Source organism: Larimichthys crocea, chromosome XXII (assembly GCF_000972845.2).
Source record: "Larimichthys crocea isolate SSNF chromosome XXII, L_crocea_2.0, whole genome shotgun sequence".
Taxonomy (NCBI): domain Eukaryota; kingdom Metazoa; phylum Chordata; class Actinopteri; family Sciaenidae; genus Larimichthys; species Larimichthys crocea.
Window position 1 is genome coordinate 5,285,617 of NC_040032.1, and position 26,771 is coordinate 5,312,387.

The 26,771-nt window shown below is 40.7% G+C and overlaps 1 protein-coding gene across 11 annotated transcripts in view; it reads left to right on the forward strand.

Moving 5' to 3' along the window:
* Nucleotides 1–26,771, forward strand: part of tcf7 (transcription factor 7) — a 69,418-nt gene that overhangs the window by 22,225 nt on the left and 20,422 nt on the right. For all 11 annotated transcript variants that reach the window (XM_027273346.1, XM_019264559.2, XM_019264564.2 and 8 more), the window contains exon 4: nt 19,716–19,842. In XM_027273346.1, the coding sequence (XP_027129147.1) occupies nt 19,716–19,842 (127 nt within the window). The remainder of the gene's footprint in view (nt 1–19,715; nt 19,843–26,771) is intronic.

Consider the following 26,771-nt stretch of genomic DNA (forward strand, 5'->3'; position numbering starts at 1 on the left):
ACTGCTGCTTTCTATGGTTGCCACCACAGCTGTGGAGGAAGCTTTACAGAAATCGAACAAAGTCCTGAGACGGAAAATTGCGGGAACATCTGACACAGAAAACCGTCTATGGCCTCAGTTCCCACATGACGCCCCCGCAGGGAAAATTGTCTGAGGATTTACACGTTAAGGTGCACAGAGTGAACTCTTTTTGAGGGGCACAAGAAAAAGGAGTAAAAGGGTGAAGGAGTGAGCAGATGACAAAAGCTGATTTAAAGGCAGAGATCCCTAAGTAGAGCCAGCCACTTTATTTTGGGGTGATAATTACACGCTGTGGGCAAGTCACCATGTTATTAGTACACATGATCGATAGCAGAATATCAAACCCCTCTGTTAGCCAACCGGGCAGCTTGGCAGGCACTCTGTAAACCACAGGCCTGCCCTGCTCTCTAGGGGACCCTCATCCACAAACACACACACACACACACACACACACACACACACACACACACACACACACATTAAAGGCACGGATGCTGATTTTCTTATAAAATCGTGAATGCACACATTCTTAAATAGGCTTATGGAAATAAATGGATACACATATAAACACATGCACATGCAGTTCAAACACATAAATAAGTGCGCACGCATAGTATGGCACAGAGAACGCTGTGCCTCAGAGATGGTGAGTGGTGACAGGCGGTCTCTCTGATGCTGCTGCACAGCAAGGCCCCCTGGGCCTATGCATGCAGCTCTGTGGTAGATGGACCAGCACTGGGCTCTCCAAGGGTTTTTGGACAAACTCCACATGTGGTCAGCTGGATGGTAGCGCCCTCGCTTCACTCTCCCAACATACACAGATGACTCCGCATGTCGAAATCCTCAACACAGTTTATTGCCCCAAACTGAGAGAAAAAGGCTATTCTCTTTCTCCTCAGTCTTTATTTTACTGTTTTAAAGCATCAGAATCAAACAAGAAGAAATGTTTGCTGATTCTGAGGTGTCATTTCTTTATTCCTGCACCTTTTGAGAGATATCACAAATATAACAGTGACCCTGCCATCATCATAGAAGTCTACTGATGTGAAAATTAAAGTTAAATAGCACGATTAACTTTTCATGGAGCAAATTTGTGTCGTTTCAGAGAGACTGAACTTCCTTCAGTTGATGAAAATGTACAATCACTTTGATTTTAGACATATTAAACTTAAAGTATCAGGTTATAAATCAAAACTAAAATATCTCTGAAATACCATAGATAGATAATCAAAAGGTAAGGATGATGCAAAAATATAAAATAATAATAAAATGGGCTTTTAATGCCATTTAAAAAAAAAATAAAATTTAAATTTGATGTTTAGTTGAACTTTCTGCAGTTTACTATTGTAAAGTATTTTTATGGCCCTTTTAGCTTGCAGTCAGCCCAAAGGTCCTGACTTTATGTCGGATTATCTGAGCCAAATGTTGAACTTTGACCATTCCCTCAATGCTATTTGCACTTGTTTAATCTTTAAAGAAAATGAAAAAACAAAACAAAAAAACAAACACTGTCACCGTTAGAGATTCAATAAATATGAAAAAAACAAAGTTAATAAATCATCTGACCACCTCTGGATAAGACAGACTGTCTGGTAGGATGGACCAGAGTCTGCGCAGTTAAACCTTGTGGGGAGTGCATCTCTTCTCTCCCAACACCTCTTTGAGTTCCTGGAGATAAAAGCAGCTGGCGCAACATCAAATCAATAGGCCCATCAATGGGAACATCTCCTGAAGATTAAAGAGAAACTCGCCCAGAGACAGAGAGGGAAGGTAGGGTGCTAATATAGTACTAGACATGGTCAATGGAAAGAGATTTAATTGATGTGGAGAAGGGATGAAAAGTGAGCATGAGGGTGAGAGCTGACGATGTGAGAGTCCATTTGTCTAAATATTTATCAATTCTAACATCTTAATTATTTATCCACATTTTTTGCAACACGCATCCTGTACTATATTTATCTGTACATTAGTGTTTGTATCCTCTCCTCTGTCTTCCTAAACCTCAGGCTGCTCAGCTCTCCTTTGTAGTGTTTGTCTTCTTTTTTTTTACCCTCTGCTTTCATTATCCTGTTTATCTGCTTTTCAAATTTCTTGTGTTCGATCCATTAAAAGACATTAAGCACCTGTGCTGAACAACATCATCGCCCCTACAATGATAAGTAAGTCTGTGGGAGCTATTCAGACCCATCTGTTTATTGTGCTTCTTCGTGACTGACCTTCTGACTTGACACATGTAACTAATAACATCAAACATGGCTGAATTCCATTCAGATCTCCCAGTTCCAGTGCCCTGGTAATGTGTATGGTGGCGCACTGGCACACCTAATTGGAAGTGAGCCATCACTAATGTTATTGGTTACACCTTTGCTTCTCCTGCTTAGACAAGACAAAATTGTTTGCAGTGAAAATTGCACAATATGTGTACCAACATAACACTTAGTTATCAGGAATCTTAATCAAATAAAACGAAGAAAACAAAGTGAGTTTGTTTATAAATTGGAATATTTCTTGAGGGCTGCAATGATTACTCCATTATCGATGAGTCATTTGAGCTTTCATTTTTTGTTAAGTCACCCCCTGTAGACAATGGAGGTAGTGTTTCCACCACCTTGTTTTGGGTGGTGTCAATCTTCTTGCTTATCATCTTGTTTGTTCATGAGGGTCTTCCAGAGGCGTCTGTATTAAATTGAGATATTAAACTGGTTCATAACCAGTTAAAAAGCCTCTTTTCTTGTTCAAGCTTCTCCAGTGTGAGAATTTGATGCTTTTCTTTGTCATACAGGGATGCACACTAAAACTGGACTGATGGTTGATTACAAGTATTTTAACATACCATCTTGGACTGAGAGAAATTATAGCTGACCGAATCAATTGACTGAGAAAACAAACGGCAGATTAAACATTAATTAAATTAATTTTGAAATCAAACTAGTCCGTACCTGTCTAGAAAAGACCAGAGGTTCTTTTTGACGAGCTCTTCTTGAGCCCAAAAAGAAGGCTGCGAGTCTCCACCAATGTCTTTATTCCTGCCCTCAAGAAACCAAACTAAAACTACAGTCTGCTCACCACCCTCAGCTCTGACATTCATTAGCTTTTCTCAGTTCTTCCCAACTCCTACCAGAACCTTCTGTCCAGAAGTGAAACCCGATGAAGCGCTGTGTGCATCCCTTCAGAACAACTTGTCACAACCGCTGGCATATTTTGCGCCACCCCCCCACCCCTCTCATAAAAACCCCATCTAAATGAGAGCAGCATGTGGTGGTGGTGGTGGTGGTGGGGGGATATAGTTAGGGAATGTACAAGGCATTCAAAAATATTCTTTCATAGTGAGGAGACCGCAGGACCGGGCCTGCGCTGAGCTGGTCTGTGTGGTTGTGGGCCGGGGTTTGTATGCTCTCTATCTGAAGCCACATCAGAGCCCTGGGCCCTGTGTAATGTGATCTGGATGGGCAAAGGAGGGTTCCCCCTTGGATTCAGAAGAACCGCCGCTGAGGTGCAGTGCTGGGACGGGCGGTCAGTGATGTAAGGCAGCGCTCGGTAACAAACAATTATGGCTGTGGGTATGGCGACTTCTCAACGGGGCTGTTTTCTGCCACCATGACGGCGATTTGTGTCGCTGCATCGCTTACTTCTCTTTTTGTTCCTCTGTTTCCAATTTTCTTTCCATCTTTTCGTGTTCTTGATTGTCTTCCTTAGCTTTGTGAGTGAGCACGTGATGGATATTTGGCATCTAGAAGGTCAGGTTCAACATCAAACCTCAAAACTTTTTTTTTTTTAAATATTACTCCACCACATGAAAACTGTCTTACAATCACAGTGGGGAATTCCAGCATGTACATGTGCACGCTCCAGCTAAGGATGAATAAAGTCATTTGATTTTGGTTTTGCTGCACGCCGTCGTTTCATCTGTTCAGTGTCAAAACTCCAAACTCTGTCCTCGCTGTTTTGTTCTGTCCATCTCTTTTTCAAATCTTTCTGCTCTTTCCACATTCTGTCTCGCTGTCTCTCTCTTTCTTCTTCTCTCTTTTATTCATCCTGCACTACCCTCCCATTTCATCCCTTTTTCTCTCTCTCTCTCTCTCTCTCTCTGTCTTTCTCTTCCTCTTTCGATCCCCCCGCTTACTCAAAATCTCCAACAAACAAACAAGCAGCGGGGTGGCTCGTGTCTCGTATCTATAATTCAAGCCAGTCAAACTACAGCAAGTATTTTTGCCAAACACATGAAGTGGATCTCTCTGCATTATAGAAAGAGAGAGAGAGAAAGAAAGAAAGAAAGAAAAAGGGAATATGTTTTACCGCCATGGCCTGGACTCGATACACAGGACGAGTATCCCAGCATTCAGTTGAAAGATTAAAATAATGTTTATAGCATTTCTGCATTCTGTTTTGTTTTGATAGAAAACACACCAGGGAACGGCATTGGATGATGGAATAGGGAGGACAGCCACTTTGCTTTGAGGATGACATGTACTTAAACTCTTAATTTTAATGTGAAAATATAGACATAAAAATGACATCTGCTTCTTTGCAAATTGTATCAAATCTCAATAAACTGTCCCAGCAGTCGGCACAGAGTCGCAGTCTTTCGGCACCGAAATCATTTAGAGGACAACCTGAAGAAATCGAATGCATAAGAATACACTTTCTACAAGAGAATATTCATATTTTGTCTTTTTTACCTCAGGGCTTCTGTATTTTGCTCAAACACTGATGCAGCTGCATAACAGTAACTGACTGCTGGCGTTATCCATCATACAGAAAAGCATCATATCCCCCCTGAGACTAAGCCAAACCACTTGTGGTGACAACCACTTACAACCATAAATGAGAGTCGAGGAAAACTAAAGCTGTTTTTCCAGGTGTTTGGACCAAACTCCAGAGTATAGTTTTCAAGTCCATCTGATGTTCTGAAACCGTTCACTTCTGGTGAAAGGAGTCCTGTATCATTTAATTTATTCTTTTGAGCCCCTCAAACACATGAACTGTGCAAACTCACAGGAGCAGTAAATTGTGTGTCGGTTAAAATTCTTCAGGTTTTCACCGTGAAATCAGTTTATTATGGCTGAGTATACGCAGCGTAACATTCAGGCTCATTTACAGAGGCAGATTTGTGATCACAGCAGCGTCTGTTTGGTCACAGATGATCACTGTAGTGTATTTAATCAACACATGTAACCCGTAGCCCTCAAATCCATCTCAATCTCCAGATCATTTCATCAATTCCTCGATCAATCGTTTGATCTGTAAAACAGAAAATAATGGAAAAAATACACGTGGATGCTGATGGAAAAAGTTTGGGGAGCTCAGGGTGACGTTATTGAAAGTCTGTTTTTGTTCCCCGCGACAGAATCAATTCAAAAACATCCATTTTATTATGACGTAAGATGAGGAAAAGCTGTCAATTCTTTCATTTAAGAATCTTAAACAATTGCAGATTCATTGTTATAATAATTAGTAGAATCATTAATAATAATAACTGTTTTTAAGGGTCAGAAGGGGTCAAACAAGCTGTATTTTCTGGCTTTCTGCTAGTATTGACATATCAAAACTCCACATAATATCTATATGGATAAAAATGTTCATTTGACTTATTTGCACCCATGTTGTGTGTTACATTGTTTGTGTTCTGACCACAGAAATGTGGGTCAACCGATCTTAGATGAAGAGTTGGGACTTTTTTTGCGGCCTGCGGTTGAAAGGAGGGTGGGAAGGGGGTTGCGTACACTGTTTCCTCACCGCTGCACGGCATGTAGAGAGGGGACCAGCCCAGCAGGTGGGCCAAGAGAGGTAGAGGGGAAGAAAGGGTGAGAGAGTGAGAGAGATGGGGCGCACTGCACATCCAGAGGAATCACTCCAGCCGCTGGGGTAAAAGGAATTAATCAGAGAGAATAAATTAGGACATGAAAGGCGAAAGAGAGGGAGACAGAGCAGCATCTACCCCTCCCTCTTCACTGCCATCTATCCATCCATCCATCCATCCATCCATCCATCCATCCATCACTCTTTTCTTCCTACTGTCTACTCCTTTTTTTCCACATACATCTATCCATCCACCCATCTCATCCATCAACCGTCTCCTTTTTGTGCTTCTTCTAGTCTAGAGCTGAAACAATTAGTGGATTAGTCCGTCAACAGAACATTAATCGGCAGCAATGATCAACATTAAGGCTTCAGTTCTGGTCTAACTCTGAATATTCTGCTGTTTTTTTGTCTTTAATGATAATAAATTGACTGTCAAACTAAATCGATTTAATCTAAGTGTACTTTAGCTGTGTTTCCACAAGGAAAGTACTTTTAACCCAATCAAAAGCAACATGTAGCCCTGCTTCACTTTGCAGCCTTGACAGTTGGACATTAATTTTACATATTCAAAGACTTATTCAATTGTGGAGGCTGTTCTTAGTTCTGCAGAGACCTTGAATCTCTAAGACCTTTCAAGGATTTCAAGAAAATGCTATTCATCAACTTATTCACTATCAAAATTAGTTCAACTTTTCTTTTCAGCCGTGGAAGAATCCTGCAAAGAAAATCTGAATGTTTTGTAAAGAATGATTGAAAAATAGATGAAAAAGTTGTAGAAACATGGGTCAAGAAACATTCTTGTGAATTAAACAGACACGCTGCAGTTATAGTTCTGGATTTTGGTCTTTAGTCAGTTTGAAGTTTTGTAAGGGGTCAAAGGTCTCCTCTCTAGGCACTTAACATTGAGACTTCTAAGGAGACCCTTTAAGTGTTCTGGGTCAGCCCTCCAGTGCAGACACTGATCATCAATGATGATAAATAACTGCGTTCTCACAAGTGTTTAGTGCAACAACCGTAATCACTGGTGAAGGATTGTTTTTAAAATAGTCCCGAGTCGGACTGCTTGATCTCTCTGTGAGACGCTGAAAGGACTGAGCTGATTGGACAGCGGCCTCAGCGTTCTGGTGTGTTACTCGAGTCATCTGATGATTCCATTGTCAATGAAATGTGCTTGCTTGATTAGTCGATTGGACTGGCTAACTATTATTGATCAAGTCATTTCACGCAAAATGGTTCCAGTTTCTCCGATGTTAGGCTTGAACGCCTCTCTTCAACAGCCTTTTGTTAAACTTATCAGTATCTTCAGCATCTTGAGCCGTGTCATTGACACAAGTGAAGCAGGATAATCTAATGAAGATGGTTTCCACACTCATTCGATGCCCCAACTGTTAATAGCTGTTAATGCCCGTTTGCGTGTGAGGGTCGAGGAGGGAACGGACATTGACTTTGTTCTAGTTTGGAACTTCGGTGACCTCATGACCTTGCTTTAGTGTCAAGGTTTATTCTGATTGGATGCGGCAATTAACGGTTTCTATTTTTGTGTTTCTGAAGTGATTTGAGAGAAAAGTCACATTGTGTATTCTTCTTATAAATTTAAGGCGAAGTATAAAGCTTCAAAAAGTCGATTGCTTTTAATATTTTTAACATTGTATGTATGTATGTGTGCAAATATGAGGGGAAAAAATGCGTAGCCAAAAAAAAAAAAAAAAATCCTGTTTGGGTTTGAGGATATGAAGGCCATTCAGCGCACTCTGCCTCCCGGGTATTTCTTTTGCATGGCCTTCAATACTCCCATAACACACAAACGCCCAGGGAAGAGATTATTTTGATACAAACATCAAAGCAGCAGATCAGACAGAAAGCACCGTGCACGTGAAGTGAACCGGTGGCCCAGAGGGCAGAAAGCATGTAAGCTGATTGAGCTGTCTGCTTCCCCAAAACTTGACTCAACAACAGTTGGCATACATGAAGAGTCAGCCATGTACGACCACCTCGTCAACGCCCTGATCGCTCGGGAGTCACATGCACTAGTGGAAACACAGATATACTGTACATGCACAACGTGCTGTTAAAGATAGCAGATAGCTGATTTTGGATTTGGCTTTTTGTGCAAAGATGCAGAGATGACTTATTTGTAGATTTATGTTAATAATAAGTTGTTAAGCTTTTAAAGTCCACAGAGATTTTGTCTTTAAATGTCTTATTTTATCTGATCAACAGTCCAAAGCTCAAAGATATGGCATTTTTTCTTGATTAAAATAAAATAATCAATCAATTCCCAAACTAGTTGCCAAATAACTTTCTGAATGTCTATTAATTGACTAGCATTCTAGGACAGTTGTATTGTCCCACAGTCGCCACATTTGCCATTCATAATTTTGTCACTTTTTTGACTTTGAAATTGCCGCACCGCTCCTTCCTGTCTGTTGTAAATCTCAGGTTTTGCAGGGTAAAAAAAACTTTCTTCACTTTCTTTTCTTGTGGTATCCGGTGGATGGACATATTTGTATAATGAATGCATACTGGCACACAGGAAACACGTCACTGCAGGGGTTTTTTTCTCAATGTGTGGCGGCATTTCCCATTTTGGCACATGTTCTGGTATTTAGGTTGAGCTGGTGAGTGAAAGTCCTCGGCAGCCGCACAGGAAAGGTTTCGCAATGAGTGAGCGATAGACGCGCTCAGTCATCTTAGCAGGGCAACGATACCACATAAGTTGCGAACGGGATGACGATCACGCCGGGGATCTTTAAGAAGAAGAAGAAAAAAAAACCTAAGCTCTGAGGCTTGGTGTTTTTGTCCCTCGTACGATACAGTAGGTGGAGGAAAAGATTCTCCAAAAAGGTCACTCATGATTGGGTTAAACGTTCATCCCAAACCGCAACCAGATAAACACAGTTGTGGAAGTTTGACATTTCACACTGGAAGCAATTCTGACTGGCTCGCCTGAGAATAAATGCCGCCATGGCAAGCCCCCCTTTTTCCGTTTTGACAATGCTGTTATCAAACCGCTTTTTATATGTATATATTTATATATGTTTTTTTTTCACTCCCACAAGACAGACAAATATGGCTGTGGCCTGAAGTAGTCGCAGCATCTATTGTTTGAGCAAACCAAACCCTGGAGGAAGTGTGTCTCAAAGAGGATTTACGTCCTCTGTGGTCGCTTCATTTCCTCCCGTCTCCCTGTGTCAATATTTTTGTTGCGGATGATCGCCCCAAATGTCACAAACAAGTTGTTAATTGTGGAACGTTCTGATAGAAATAAACAAGTACACCATTAATTAGCTCGCTTTAGTACCGATCATTAGAGGTAACTTCTGCAGAGTAAAAAACCGTCACCGCAGTCTGGAGGAGAAAGTTGCCTGCTTGTCTGTCTCCATCCACTCATTAAGAGAGTAATAACTCATCTCTGAATGCCATCGCACTGGCTGGATTTGATTTTGCACGCAGTCACATCCATGTCCCCTCGGAGTTGGCTGCAGCAGAGCAAGAGTGTCGTCTCTCATAAAGAGCCCAGAGGTTTTTCTCACCACATCTGAGTCTGAGCTGTGATATCAGATTAAGCGTAAAAAGTGGATCTCCCTGCACTCTTTCCTGTCTCTTTTCTCTCTTTCTCTCTAGTCTGGTCAGTAGCACCGCTTGTATTAAATATAAATTCTGCTACTGCTGCCATCATTGCCTCTTCTTATCATATGCATGCATGCTAAATATGCATATGTGCAAGAGAACTGGGAAGCTGTTTAAAGATCTCTCTAAAGGAAATTACATGAATCGTGAATCAGGAAGGATGGAAAAGCAATTCCAGGTGAAAAACCGATAAATACAGTTCAAATGAACATCTTTCAACCGCATGTCTGCAAAACAAATACCATTTCAACCATCACTCTGCTATGACAAGTACAAATAGTGACCGTTTCTGTGGCAGCAGTTGTATTTGCAGATCTAAAATCATTTAGATTTAGTTCCAAAGTCTTCACACTGCCAGGAACAAAATGTTGGTGGTGAATCCACGATTAATTGATTTATTATGGAGTAAATTGACCGTAAAAAATACTGGAATCAGCTGCCAAGTAACCTGCGTGTCCTCACTGGTAAAAGTAGTTCATATAAGAGGAAAAATCTTTCATATCTTGATCCAAACAAATAACTTTTCCCTATCAAAAACTTAAAACTGTTCCATCCTTCCTGACCCACATGCCGGACCAAACCCTGGCTGAAAAAAAAAAAATTGTATATATATATATATATAAGATGAGTAAAAAATGAGTAAAAACTGGAATCATTGTTCGTGAACGTCACATTTTGCTGTAGAATGCGTAGTAATATGTGTACACACACACTCAAAGATCGCTTTCTGTGTGTTACTTACAAACAGCGGTTACTGATTCATCATGGCCGCGGCCCAGATGTTCCAGTGGTGTGTGGCAGCAGTGGACGGTGGTGGTGGTGTATGCGTGTGCATGTGTTTGTGTATTTGCATGCACACCACTGGGCGTGTCCTTTGCATACATGCATTCATGCATGCATATGAGCATTTATGTGTGTGTGTGTGTGTTTTGTGTGAGTGTGTAATTGGGGAGTGGGCAGGCTTGTTGGGGGGTGTTTGGCCCTTTTTTAAACATAGCTGCGTTGTTATGGTTGCTTAGGCTTTGATGTTGTCCAAACCTCCAACTAAGAGGCTCTCATTTTGGGCTCTTGACTCTGGAGATGGCAATGACTTCCAGATTGGGAGACCTACCCACCACTCAAGACTTGACTGCTGGAGTGGGATGGGCTGTGGGGGGTCAAGATGGGCAGAGCAGGTCACCCTGGTGGTACTGGGGTCAATGGTGGATGTACTGAAGTGTAAATGTAAATCAACAAAGCACAGGATTCTAACACCACAGCATTTGCATCCTGCGTCCCATGTGTTTCTTAAAACACTCGCTTAAAGATGGGAAAAGATAGTGGTTTTGGTTATAATACAGAGAACTATGCACCGTGCCTTGCACTTTAAGTCTGCATTGACTTTTTCTATGTTTTACCAAGACCGCAATCTTTTGCTAAACTTAACCAACTGCTTTGAGTTGCCTGAACATAACCATGAAAACCTTTCCATATGAACATTTCGTATTGGCGGCAAACAGTTTGCAGATGTCTTAAATATAAACGTCAGTATAAGAAGTCAAGGTTGTTTAAAGGTCCAGTGTGTATATTTGAGGGTACTGTATTTACAGATTATGGCAGATGTTTTTGTCTTTATATAATCATGTGATCTTTAGAATTAGCTTTTTATATCTACAAACACCATGGGTCTTCTTCCACGGAGTCCACCATGTTTCTACAGTAGCCCAAAACAGACAAACTAAACAATGGCTCCAGGGCGTTTCAGGGTTTTTTTTAGTTTCTCCTTCATGCTGGGAAGGAGAGCTTGAAGAGACAGGGTTGCAATTAATAACTATAGCACAAGATGCCACTAAATCATACATACTGGTCCTTTAAGTTTCACACGACTGTGATGTTAAAAAATAATTGAGTCTCTGAGTTTGTGTTCTGAACTGAACCGATGTCAAATCATAGAGAAATCATAAAAAGTGCTTTGGTTGAAGAATTACAGCATGAGATCAATATGTTCTCAAGTGAACATGCTGAAACATTTAAATCATTATTTATGAAATGTGGTTCTTATTAATAAATTATTTTGACAAAAGTAAAAAAAAAAAAAAGGATGCTTTATTTCTGTTGTCTCATACAAAACAGAAGATATTTTCTGGCAAGTAGTCCAGATTTTTTGTCCTCAGAAAGTCAGACCCCCTTTTTTTTCTGTCTTTAGTCACACAGGACAGTTTCAAAATTGTTCTACCCGATGTCAAACGGTTCAGGTGTTTCCCACAATTCTGCCTTTTCATGTCCATGCATTAACCTTTCCTCCTGGGAGTCGATTAAAATCAGATCAGGTTGAATCCAATACCAATCTAATCTAATATCAGCGTGATCTAGGCGACGAGTTTCCATGAGATCAAATGCTCTGTGAGATTCTCAGGTCTTCTATGTGAGGAGCTGCCACCTCATATTACCCCCCTTTCTCTCTCTTTCTGCATACCTTCTCTTGGTTTCTCTGTTTTGCACTTTCTCTCTGCATGCAGGTGTGGGGAATTTTACCGCGCTTTTAGACTCAGAGTTTTTTTTCCCCTCCTGTGCACCCACAAACACCCATGTGTATATGCTGTGTGTGTGTGTGTGTGTGTGTGTGTGTGTGTGTGTGTGTGTGTGTGTGTGTGTGAAGTTACATTCACATAGGTGACCCTGCCCTCTGACCTCTCAGATGATGGAAGCATTGAGGTATTTAGAACAGTGCAATTGTGTCTTTCTAAAGGACAATAAAGGGGTGCCCCAACTACCTTGACATTTGACATGCACCACTTTGACAAAGAAAAAAAAGACATTGGGTGAAATAATCACAGATTATTTTATTTTTTTCCTACTGAATAGCTCCTGAAATTAAGGTTGTAGAATGATGGAATTCCAGTCTGCATTGGCGGTCAGGCTCTGGACACATCTACAGCTTTCACATTTTCATATTTTAATTTTATTGTGAGCATCTGACCTGTGATCAGTGGGGCTGGTGTCAGTATTTTGGCTGCAAACCAACTAAACAGGTGCCTATTAGAAAACATCTCAAGCGAATTAAAACCGTCAAAGTGAAAAAAAGGATGCTTCATTTCAGAAGTTCTTTTGTCTGCGTTGGTATTTTATTTCACTTTCATTTCAGATGATCCAGGAAATACAATGACAAATTCTTGAAAGATGTAAAAATATAAAGCAGCTACTGTATTAATAACCATTATGACTGGAATTGGAGCTTTCATAGTCATTTTGAGGTCACTACTCATAAATAGCAGAAAATGTAGAAAGAGTTCTGAAAGCGTGATACGAAGAAGATAACCTCAAAACAAAAGTTAGTTTCATCTTGCAGACCGTTTAATGTTTTAAGAAACTCTCTTGGCGCCTCGTGCATTTAGAATATTTTCTAACTTGTATCACGCCTTCCTTTTAAGAGAAGCCACCGGTTTGTTATTTCTCAAACAGCTCGTGCGTTTTCGAGAGCCAATTCACAGATCACAGAATGAAAACATGATTTTATAAATGATTGTTTTCGTTGGCCTTTGACAGACGGTTTATTAAGTGCAATCTCGATTCATTTGATGACAAAACGTGACACGGTCGTGCTCAGATGTCTTTGTGAGAAGGCTCTTTCCAGCAAAGCAGTTTGATTGCAGCCACTTGAAAGGATTGCAGAGAGCAAGGTGAATTCACTGTTAATTCCCGGCGACCATCCGTGTTTTCTTTTTTTTTTTTTCTTCTTATTTATTTCCACCACACCAGGGCAAGGATGACTGTGAAAGCAAGAGAGTGAATGAAGTGTTTTCAATGTGCCATCTCCGTGAAATTTGAGATTAAAGACATTAGACTCAAAAGCACTCTGGAAGAGGGGAACAAAAGAGAGGACGTTTTAATTTCCGCTTCAAATATAAAAAGAGACGGATCTACTTAGTGTGTCATCTGAAAACTAAAGAATACATTAGAGGTGTTTTATCAGCATATGGTCCTCTAAATGAAGGCGCGCGCGTGTGTGTGCGTGCGCAGTTATAAGTACGCAACTGCGTTTCTTTGCACACATGTGTATGTGAAATGCATACGTGTGTGTGTCTGTGTGTGTGTGTGTGTGTGTGTGTGTGTGTCAGGGTCAAGGTGGAGGGCCGTCATTACAAACAAGTGATGTCTGAGATCCCATTAACTCCTGTATTCAGCAGCAGATTTCTGTTCAAATAGAGTGAAGATAAAAGGCAGCAACAATATGCTGATAAATCAAAGGCCTTTCAAGTGAAATTAGACTACAGAGACATTGAGGGCTACATTTACGATTTCCTGACGCACATAAAGAGGTGTTGATATCTAATTGGAATTTTTTTAAAGTAATCGCAGCTTTGAAGTAATTACATCTTTGATGTAATCAACAAACAGGAGATTTATTATTCAATGCTGCTGTGGTTGGTGTTTGGCCGAGGGTTTCTTCATGTGTATGGCTGCTTATATGATTAATGTATGCACGGTGATACATAGTATGCCATGCCCTCTTTGAAAGAACTACCGATATAAACAACCACTGTTTATTTACTTTAAAGACATTACGTAACTTAAAGGCTTTTCCTTCCTCATAAAACAAAGTCTTTTTTTATTGTGTAAGATTTATGAGGCTCTGTTTACTGTATATTCATCATGGCCGTAGTATGTTTTCATCAGTACATAATCGTAAAAAAAAAAAAAAAAGAAGAATTACTACTACTACTGCTATGGCTCCTAGCACGAGGCTTTTGTATCTACAGACGCTGCAGGTCCTCTTCCACAAAGTCCACCATGTTGAACCGCCCTGTTCCTACAGTAGCCTTGAATGGACAAACTAAACACTAGCTCTAGATAAGGTTTTTTGCATGTTTCAATGCTACCCTATTTCATGTTCAAAGGACAGGGTGGGGCGACAGGGTCATATTTAGCAACTACACCACTGGATGCTACGACATCCTACCCAGTGGTCCCTTTTAAATTTGACATTAGTTTCATCCGTATTTGTTAGCTTTGTTAGCTTTTGTTGGGATAGATGGGCTTGCACATTGCGTATTACAGTGCACACTTCAAAAGCTGTCCTCTCTGCCATCTTGCCGACGGTTCAAAAACACTCTCACACACACACACACACACACACACCCACACACATACAGGTAACGTAGGTCAGCAGGGCACAGACGCGCCTCCGCTGACACATCCGCAGGTGGCACAGTACTGTGACAAAAAGCTGCAGTCAGAATTTTTCTTTCCTTGTCCGGAGAAATTCTTAAAGCAACGGATTACTTTTTTTAAAAAATAACAAAGTTACTGCACGAAACGAACGCGTTGCGTTACACGAAAACGTTGTAACGCGTTACCCACAACACTGATTACTCCTGGCAACTGGCAACATTCCTGCGAGCCACTTGTAACAACACTGCTCCACAGTGCTTCTAGTGGTTAAAAAAACAGCGTAACCTGTTGCATATTTTATCACTTTGGTAGGTAAGAAAGGTATTTCCTGCAGATTTAAAAGAAGCTACCTCACTTCAGTTGCACACAGACAAAAACAAATTATGTGTGTGTGAAACATTACAGTGTATATAATATACAACACAGCGTCCAGAGTGACTGTAGAGTTGTTTGTTAAGGTCAGCACAGACATAAAGATGTGTGTTGCTGCGTCATGATATCCCTGTCCCGTTTCCTATTTGGTAAAGCAGCGGTTTTGTCACTTTCATTCATCTTTGCCATGACAGCTTCTTGTGTCTTGACAGGCGTCAAATGATGCAATGCTTGCACAATGTGTCCGGTGTGTGTGTGTGTGTGTGTGTATTGTGCCCATAGTTGTCACAGTAACATCTTTGGAAATTCCAGGTTTTAGTGAACACAGTGAACGGGAAATGTAAGTGGGGGGAGGAGGGAATGTAGGGAGAAACAACTTTGTAGAGTGCTTGGTGCTGCACCCATTTCCAGGTGGTTACACCTGGCCAGTCGCTGCAGACAGTGGGGCGTGTCTGTCTTATTGTTCATTTCAGAAGCGGCAAAATTGTTGGAAGCACATAATCCATTTGTACCATTCAGACTGTCCTTACACTTCTGACCGAGCACATATTTTCCTATTAAAAATAAATAAATAACTCAAGGTTCAGCCGGTCACAGTTAAAAACCCTGTATTTACTATTGATTTGTACTATGAATTTATTCCCTGACGATTTATGTCGGCCTGCAAGGGTGGGTAATTCTACTCCTGTAAATTAAAGGGTGAGTGAACTTTTCCCTCCACTGCGTGTGTGTGTGTGTGTGTGTGTGTGTGTGTGTGCACCTGAACATGTGTGCGCGCGCGCTTTTGTGTGTTTCCGTTTCAAAGATACTGTAAGTGTTATTCGATCTTTTTTGCGAGTGTGTGTGTGTGTGTGTGCGTCTGCCCCACACATGCGTGTACACACTTGTCTGTCTCAGCTAAGGTAATTATGTGTAAGTTGTGTGAGTGTATGTGTGTGGTGGGGGTGAGGATGGGGGGGGGAGGGAGGAAGGGAGGGGGGGATTTCTTTTAAATACAGAGGGGTTGATAATTATGGGTTAAATGAGTGCTCTCAGTCAGCCTCCCTGAGTGTGTGTAAAAAAAGGAAGGCGCAGCTAAAGCCACTTCAAGGCCGGCTAATTACCCCGAGGAAGAGAGGAAACATAAATGGACAATTTTGCGGCTATAATGTTACAGCAAAATGGCTACATCAACCTCAGCACGTGAAACGGAGCCACAGCTTACTTTTGAAGGCTCCTAGCAGCCCTGCACAGATGTGTGTGTGTGTGTGTGTGTGTGTGTGTGTGTGTGTGTGTCCATATGTGCAAAATCTGTGGACAAGCAGAATATGTGTGTGTGCGCATGTGTCTGTACACGTCTTGTGAGGTGAGTGTGATCTGTGTGCAATAGTTTACACCTGTGTATATTCTGTGTGCGTATAGCAGCCACAGCCGCCTCTGTGAATGCTGATGTTTGTCACTGCTCTTTTTTTTTTTTTTTTTTTTTTTTGTTACACGCCAAAACTCATTTAGATATTTGTTGACTCGAAGCGTTTTACATTCAAGCCTCATGTCACCAAACGCACCATACACTCTTGTGACACTCTTGCTGACTACCCAGTTTTGGGATTTTCCCTGCAAAATGTCATTGCTGCTGCTAAAATGTAAAAACAGCATGATGTTCTTTTTCCCTGGCCGGGACAGATCTATGTATCTCCAGAAACAAACGAGAAACCTTTGATTTGTGTTACATACCGCACAAGTGGCGATTAAGGAGCTGCATGTGAAAGTTGAATCGCTTTGAAGGCAACAGAATCATCAAGAGATGGGACGATGATATAAGATTAAAATCTGACCTCACATACGCATGTGTGTAGAGTCAGGATACTGAAGGATCGTAGATAGAAAAGTGGTCATTTTAGGTTTTAGGTGATGAGATCAACAAAAGCTGTTTGTGAAATGCTAAACAATGGGCAAAGTTTTCAGATATAAGGCAGCTTTTTATGGCTACGTTAAATGTAAAATCCTCAACATGTTATCCAAAATTTTAAACATACTTCTCTAATCCAGACATATTCTGCTGTTATAAATAAATACCATGTGAGTGTTGCCTATTTACCAGTTTTTGACTTCTAAACACCCCTTAATGTTAAAAATCCAAACGTTCCAACACATCCAGCTTCATGCTGACTAATCAGCATGTTTCAGAAATGCCTGAAACAGGTTGTCTCACGTCTTTAGCTTATTAGTGAAAAACTCATTTTAAAGGTCCAGCGTGATTTGTAAGATTTGTAAATATTTCGTTGCAGGAATTGAATATAATATTCCTTCGTGTGTTTTCATTCATGTATAGTCACCTGAATTCAAGAATCATTGTGTTTTTGTTGTCTTAAGATGAACCCATTATTTCTACAGTAAGAGCGGGTCCTCTTTCACGGAGTCCGCCATTTTGAACTGCACATTTTTGTACAGTAGCTCAGAACAGACAAACTACAGCTGATCTAGATATGACCTTTTATTGAAATTAATTTTTGCAGTTTTTCCTACATGCTAGGATGGACAGAGTGAGACATGGGAGAGTATTCATCAGTAACGCCACTGCTAGGTGCCACTAAATCCTCCACACTGCTCCTTTAATCTTTCCAATTGCTAACTTTCATCTTGAGCACAGCATCCACAAAACATTAGTTTGTGCTGTCGGAAAAGCACAAGAAGAATCAGTGAGGTTAAAGACATTAGCACCAGGTACGACTCCTCTACTTGTTTTCATGGGTAAATGAATGTTCTCACCTTAAAACCTACTTAGCATAGTGTTTAATAAAGTGTCACCATGACAACATGTCTCTGTTCTCGCGCTTGTAAGGGGGCCAACAAGCCATTCTGTCGAAATCTATGCATATTCCTCAACCCACAAGGCTCCTCCTGCGTCTCTGAGTGCTTCTTCTTCATGTTATTATGAATGCATACCACCTTATCTAAACCCACTCCACCAGCACCTCCACCCTGCTCCCGCACCACCTCCTCCCCCCCGCACCTCCTCTCCCCCACCCTCAAACCTCACGCCCTTCGGCTCTCCGGTACAGAGGCAGTGCGTTTTGTTTTCATGTGTCTCAACATTAAAAGCGGTTTAGCAGTTTGATCTTAGCAGCCGTGTAGCATACGCATGAGGGGTCCATTTGTGGATGTGTGTGTGTGTGTGTGTGTGTGTCTCTGTGTGTGTGTGTGTGTTTGGCGTGAGAGAGAGAGTTGAAGATGTTGATGGATAGGAAAGAAGCTGTTGAAAGTGTGCGTGTGTGTGTGTGTGGAAGGGGGGTGAGTGCATGTGTTAATGTGGAATGGAGCGTGTGGAAGCTCTGACTTTAAGTGATAAGGTATTCACTTTGTAACTCAGCAGGAGGCCCAGCAAGTAGCACTAGATCTGCCCCTCTGTAGTGCTGATGTTACACACACACACACACACACACACACACAGACACACATGCAAATAGTTCCACACACACTCCGCCACACACACACACACACACACACACACACACACACACACACACACACACACACAGAAGATCGTCCATCTCAGTGTGCAAAATAAAATAACTTAAAAACTTTTCTCAGAAATATTCATATACATGAAAATCAGCATCTCTGCCAAGCTTTCAAAGGCTTTATACAGCTGGGACACACACACACACACACACACACACACTTGCACAGAAAGAAGCATATTTATACCCGCCTCCCACAGTAACAATTACAGTACCCAGTCCACACCACACACACATATACACACACGGCCCCGTTCAAACATATGCAGTGTAACTGTGTCCCAGGCTGCCTGGTTAGCTGCCTCCAACATTGCAAACCGCTGTGACATATCGTATGTCGGCCAGCATGCTGTGAGCATTAACAATAACTGGATTTCACGTAAGTTATTGAAAGCCATTTGTAAACAGAAACATGAAAGCAAACAAGCTCGCACGCAGCCTTCGCTGGATCATCAAAGGCTTATCGATCAAATGGGCCTCCTCCTCCATCTCCTCCTCCTCCTCCTCCTCCTCCTTCTCCTGCTCCTGCTCCACTGAAAACCAATGGGAGCAAAGTACAGCCCATCTGTTTGTTCCAAACCGTGTTTTAAAATGTTCAGCTTTCTTCCTTTCTATCTTTCATTCTTGTTCAAATGGATTTCTGGATCGGCGAGCGAATGCAAATGTTCCCACCGGTGTAGACAAATGCAGAAAATGCTGAGAGAGTCTGACATTGGCATCTTAGTGAGTCTGTCTTAATCTTGCATCTCGCAAAAGCAGTGATTAAGAGAAATGGAGAGATAGAATTGAGATTTTTCTAAATCATATCTGGTTAAAGGTCTTCACGATCTTCTCGAAGCAAATAAAATAAAGCAAAACATGCATCTGTGCGATGTGCTTTGATCGTGTCCGGCGGTCTTACCGTGAATCCTGAAATTCGTCACAAATGTCGTAAATCAGTCCTGCAACATAGGTCTTCTTTTCATTTTTTTTAATCATCACCACACTGACATGTGGGAACTTTCTATCACAGCTTCACACTGCAATATGTGATCGTAATGAGTAGGTGTAAAAAAGAGAACGCACGTGATGAGAAAGTCTCAAACTCATCGAGACATTTTTAGTGTGTCAATCTTTTTAGTGTGTATAGCAGTTTCACAAGTCGATCCGAGGACTTTGGTGTGAAACAAATTATGCAAATTGTATGAAATCATCATTCATATTTAAGTTAATTTTGCATCCTTGTGTCTTTGTCCACAGTCCAACAAAGTGTCGGTGGTGCAGCAGTCTCACGGGATGCATCCGTTGACGTCCCTCCTGCCCTACAGCAACGAGCACTTCAGCCCGAGTCCTCCGCACCTGCCCACAGACATGAGTCAGAAAACAGGTGAGAACACACACACACACATATGTGCAGTACATACCTGGACACACACACAAGACAGAAGTTTACGGTCACACACACGTACTGTAGGCATAGACGTGGAGACGCACAGACAAATAATCGACATAACTGATGTTGAATTTCTGTCGAAATGCAAATACACACATTTAAGAGGTCTCTTATATATATATATACACACACACACACACACACACACACACACACACACAAGTAAACACAGACATGGTCCAGACAGCTGCTGAACTGTTGCTGAAATCCTCGTCCACATACACACTGCAAGCTATTTGTTCTGTCGACACATCATTAATCTCACACACATACACACGCGCTGGTTGTCGTATTTTACGAGAAAGACACACACAAAGAAATGTAATCTATGTAATATATTCATATTCTTGTTCTCTTTATATTTCTTACCCCCCCCCATCCCTAACACACACGTATTATATTCATGTTTGTCAACCCCACCTCCCTTAGACACGCGCGTACTCAGGCACGCACACACTGTGTGAAGTGGCAGCACCGGCTCCGTCAGCCTGTGGCGGTTCCTTGGCTGCTCTGAAGTGGCCTGGTCCCTCTGAAGGGACCGCCAGCCGCACACACACACACACACACACACACACACACACACACACATAAAGATGGAAACAATTAGAGTGACAATCGCACAAGCCATCGCCGAAGCACACACAAGGTTCTCCTTAGCAAGCGCTGTACATACAAACACACACTGTACTCTGTTTGAAAGTCACAAACAAACACACCCTGACATTTAAACACTGTAGGATTCTTACTCCAAGACATTGCTACAAGGGTGCCAGTGTTGGTTGGTCAATCCGCCTCTTCATGTGTCTCACTATACAATATATCTAAACTACTGACCACATTACTGTTGAATATGTGAACGCATTCATCATCCCCAGAGGATTTATAGTCACAACATGAAATTACTGGCGCTGTCAGGTCAAAGGTCAAGCTTTGAAAATCTCTTTTGAAAAAGACAAAGATTGTCATTGACTCTACTGAGCACGTTCATTGTCCCCAGAAGACGAACATGGCGTACATTCCTAGAGGCAGGTTAGGCAGTGAAGAAGAACGTGTGGAATAAAAAAAGATAGTGTTTCTGCTTTGCATTGTGAGTCTGACAGTGTTATAGAAGTACAATGCTGTATACACCACGGTGCAGCTAGCTGTGGGGTGCTGGTTGTCTGTTAAACTCAAGGTTGGTAGTTCAGTCCTCGACTTCTCCTCCCCACGTTGACGTGTCCTTGTGCAAGACCCTGAACAACAAATTGCCCTTAGAGGCTTGTGTGTGTGCAATTTACTTGCAACATCTGTAAAACTATTGACAGGGCACCTCAAAGGCAAAACAAAGATTCATTATTGAATTTGTATTGTGAATTTTTAAACCATACAAGCTACCTACTATAAGCTTCAGGGAAGGAGACAGATGTGCACGAGGAGGTAAACCTTGAGACCTTGAGGAGAAAAACTTCTTTTTTTCCGCAAATGTGCGGGGTGAGCAATGAGTGGGCGCCATCCTGGAACACTTTATACAGTTCTCTTTATACATCCAGGACCTTTTTATTTTGACCTTTTCCATGATATTTATTGAGCACATTTATTGCTTTAATTATTTGATGTAATTCAGTGTAGTTCCCTTGGTTTATGAGTGAGGTTTATGAACTACACTGCAGTTTGGAGTTTTGGCTAATAGTGACTAATAGTGAGTTCAGTTCGAAAGGCACATTCAGTACTGTCCTGTAAGAAAAATGTGTCAGAAAATGTAAAGATCCAGCGTGTCAGATAAGGAGGGTCCTAAATGGCAGAAATGGGATATAATGTGCAAAATCTATTCATTCATTAGTGTATAATCACCTGAAAATGGAAAATGGTGGGTACTATATAATATATGTGTCTCTATATTTGCTTGCACTGTAGTTTCTCATTCACACTGTTGTTGTTGTTGATCCTATATCGACTGGTCTATTTTTGATGGATGCCATGTCAAGCAGCACAGAACAAATGACAGAAGTCAGCCACAGAAAGGATATAGAGAATCTGGTCAGTTTTCAAAATAAAACACCCTGTGCAGTCATAAAAAAACAGGCAAAAGGAGAAACATTTTAACTACGTAGCCTGTTTCCTCGTGGAAAAGCATGTGTACCAAGGACATCTGAGCAAATCTGAGCATGGAGGGTGGACCAAAGCAGACCACAACATCATAGAGCAGTGCTCAGTGGACTCCAGGGGTAACACTGTCTGCTTTTTTTCTTAGCCACGTCGAAACTGAAGTTTCTGAGTCTGAATGAGATAATTGAGGATTTTGACAGTGATGATGACAATAAAAGAAATGACACTTTTGTTGTTTTGTTTTTTTTTCCAGTGAAAAAGAGTTGAACAAAAGTCTTTTCTAGGCCCTGATTAGATATCGGAGTCTGACCTCAGGCAATCTTTTGCCTGCTCTGTCTGGAAAGCCCCTTTATGCTACAAAAACACTCTCCTCATCTGTCTTTGTGTGTGTGTGTGTGTGTGTGTGTGTGTGTGTGTGTGTGTGTGAGACGCTACCACAGTGACTCAGCCCTTAATGACAGACTGAGCCACCTGCTTCTAACCCCCTTACACACACACACACACACACACACACACACACACACACACACAGCTAACACCTGGCTGCTGCACATAACCTTTCTCACATCATCTTGCCTGATTTCTGACTGCTTTTCCACTCAGGAACATCACGCAGTGCACGCACACACAGACACTCACACTCAGACACAACCATACCTCATTCATAATGTCATTCGTCAGCTCGTCACAGGCAGGGGTTACCTCATCAGTGATGTCATTTTTCGGCACACCTATCTACTCCTCTGTCTTCAAACTCTTCTCCCGCATCGCTGAGGTCAACAACGATCAATAAAGCTTTATACCCGTTGACAGGAAATTAGTGGATTAAAGCTAAAGTATGGGGAGCTCTTTGGAGGCACTTCTTTTACCTGAAGTATCAACTCCTGAGTGCCACAACTGGAAAGCTGATGTTCAGTTCAACCAACCAACTAATTTGTATAAACTATGGAGTTGTGTGAAAAGTGAAATGATTCCTGAATTCACAAGAAAAGACAAAAAAAATCAAGATAAATGAGGAAAATAAATATATAATCCAATAATCATCTCACAACCCCTTATAAAAATAAATATATAATCCAATAATCATCTCACAACCCCTTATATTTTTCATGGTTTTGATGCTACTGGTCCAGCAGAGAGAGTCCTAGAGAGAGCATTCGGTAATCTGCAGGGACAAAGAGAACAGGCACAGGCACCTACACTCAGCTGAATCATCCTGATTCATGCTTTCTCTGAAGTTTTTCCGACAGTAATATGAGTCACCTTTATTTGTCTTTAGTAATGCAAATCTACTTTTGGGCTTTCTAATGGAAACATTTCCAAATCCATTCAAATGTTTTATTCACTTTCAGTCAGACAATCGCGATCAGACTGAACTGTTCGTACAGTTTCAGAGTTTCATTTTTCCGACACACATTTTCCAGCCAGTGCATTCAGTGTATGTGGTTTCAGTATGTAATTTTTTTTATCACAATTTGAAGATGAGTATATGCATAGGAACCGTAAATCCATGCAGGTTTATATCAGCCAATATAAAAACTGCATGAAATAAATTTAGTAGTACCTATCTTTGTCAAGCCTCTCTCAGTGCTGTCACCACCTAATCACTCCTAATCTTCATCATTTGTAGTCGGTGTTGAATTCAGGTTTTCTTTTTGTTCGATTTTTCTGCCTTTGCTACTGTCATATCTGCCATTAGTTCTTATCCAGCAGCGTAGCATCATTTGGGGTTTCTGTTCTTTAAAAAACAAAATCAAATTTGAAGTCACTGGCATTTCAGATACATCTCAATAAAACATTTTATTATATAAAACAGTTATTGCCGCAGTGCTTCCTGATCAAAAACTTTTTCCCTTGCTAAGGATCCATTATTTTCTGATTTTGCGCGGTTATAACTGTTATAAGTATCATGTTTTAAATAGATCTTTTGATTGTTCACTGTCTGTTAACAGTTTTCAAATTATAGTTATGCATTTCCTCGGGGTTCACCTTTTATAGATTTCTTATAATCATTTAATCTCTTGTCATTTCTGTGCTCTGCCAGTTTCCCTCACTCTCCAGGCCTATAATTATACCACTCATGCATCACATGCATGTAAAGGCTAAAGGGAAAATCAGACATGTGCTTAGCATTTTTCTTTGTTCTTGAATCTTTTTTGTGGCCTTGTCCTTCTTTCTACATCACCAGTGATGTGTGAAATCCCAAGCTTGACCACCAGTATAAATCATTTAACTCCAGTTACTCTCTCGCATTCAATGGCATCATGTTGTCCTTCCTGCTTTTTATGTCATCACGTTGGTGACAGCCAATAGGATTTTATTCTGATAACAGCTCATTGTAGGTTGCTATAATATTCATGCAATATTAACAGTGAAAGTCTTTTCTGCTCAAAGTTGAAACCTCTTTAACCATCTTTGTTGTACATTGAGCTCGCAGCTCTCACTAAATTCTCACTGCACAGTTTATTATTAATTTTCATTGTTCCCTAGTCATATTTCGGCTTTCATTTTCCCTTTAATTTCCCCTTATATATTGTAACACCTGTCTCTTAGCTTGTTGTGTTTGATTTACCAGGCATAAAACATATTCATCCACTTAAAATTGGCCATTGAAGTGTAGAGGAATCTATGTCAGACCATTTTTACCTCTTTGGGGTATCAGAAACAACATTTTGGTAAAATACAGATTTTCCTAATCCCCGTTCTAAATTTAGCGGCAGTGCAGTTTCCAAACATGACACAGGATGTACAGACTTTGTCACACCTAAGCCCCCATCATCACCCCATGATACTGCAGGAGACTTAAAATAAGAGACACACAGTGACTAGGATGCAGGGATGCCAGTTTCCGTGGTAACAAGAGAGCCTGTGTCTGTTTATACTCCCGTTTTTGTGTTCTCATACAAGAACGCTAGTTAGATCACAGCAAAGTAAAAGCTCACTTTAATATCACAGTTATGTGTGACAGAGCAGGCCACAAGAATGAAAAAAGTGGAATGAAGGATCTTTTTAAAAATGCTCTCAGAGAACAGATCATTTTAAAATATTTCTGTTTTTACTTATTCTCATAATTCAGATTTTTACCTCACCAAAATCTTATGTATGTTTAGGAAACACTTTATGATATCTTTTAATTTGTCAAACCAGGTTTCATTTTTTAGTTTTTTTAGTTTAGGATTTGGATAATTGTGGTTAAGAAATGATTACTCATTACTCTAAAAGGCTGTGGTGTTTGACATTGTGTGACCCAGCTGGTCAGTCCAGTCAGTTCAGTCGTGTCTTCAGTCGACCATAACACCACATTAAGCATGTGTTTCAGAAGTAGTTGATCGTAGTCGATCCACCACCGTCACTTTGACTGTTTGTCAGATATGACTGTTCGCTCGGACAATGGAGCGTAAAATACAGAAAGAAAAAGAAGAAGTGAAACGTGTCTGCTCTCTCTTTCACTTTAATGTGCAAGATTGACACGGATTAACTCTTGCCGTATAGTGGGCATGTGGGCTTGAGGTATTACTTTTAGTGTGCTGCAGAAAGAGTGTGAATTGCATAACGCATGTTTCAGTCACCTGGACGGGACCTTGATTTGCCATTACATTTTTGAATATTTAAGTGTGGAGTGCTGAGTATTTTAAGAGTTACTTAATGATGATAAAGATTAAGGCTGATGAATAAGGCTGTGTTTTATGTATTCTTGTCAACAAAACCAAAATCAAATTGATCCTGCTAACAAGTATCGTCTGCGTAAAGCTTGATATTTCTTATTCCCCTGTGCTGTACGGCTCCAATGTTGTACAAAAACTGCTCGGTGAGCAACACTACTGCAGTGGGCAACGTGTTCCTTCATTTCCATAAACACACACTGTGACCCAAAATAAACTAACAAACACACATACAAATTCCTGCCGCTATAAATACTCCCAAGAGCACAAAATGTGTTACCGTTAAAACCGCCGAAAATAGTTTCCAACGAATACACTTTTTATTCCTGTTTGAGTAATGTTTGTTCAAACCTACAATACCAATTTTTGGAAATTATTTCTTTTATTTAACTATATTCTTTTATTTTATTTTTTATTATTTCTATTTTTTATTTACAACCCAAATCTTTCTTTTGTTTAGTTTAAAAAAATGAAGTTTCAGTTTTCAATTCAGGGGGTTCATTTCTAAGCTCAACATAGCTCTTAATTCAATCACAAATATATTAAATTATTGAATTAACATTTTACATTTACACATTTGATTTCGTTTCAGTCACCTGATTTCCCTCCAAAGGTGAAATCTACAGACTAAAACAAAGCACAAAAACATACAAATTAAAAAAAAAACGAGTGAACTTGGAGAGCACAAGTGAAAACTTCTATCCTGACTGGCTATATGTTCCCATGTTGTGATTTTCGTTTACATTTCAGTGACGAGAGTGTGAGTCACTCTGATTAAAAACAACATGAGAAAAAGAGAAGCTGTGTATTGGAAATGAAATGTGATGAATAATGAGACCCAACTTTTACTTTTACTGTGACTTTTGATGTTTGGACTTAACAAAAGTGACTGTTCCTGTACTGTAAGATTTGTCAGCACTCATTACTGCCCTTACTGTAACAAAACACTACAAAGTTTCTTCTGGTCTTGAGCTCTTTTATGTACACCACACAGGCTGGTTGTCAAGTCATTTAAAGGCTCAGATGCTGTAGCACTTGCACTCTCAGTGGTTATAACCACCGCAGCACATCATCAGTGCAGAAATACTATTTTCAGCTCCTCGACACTCAGCTCAA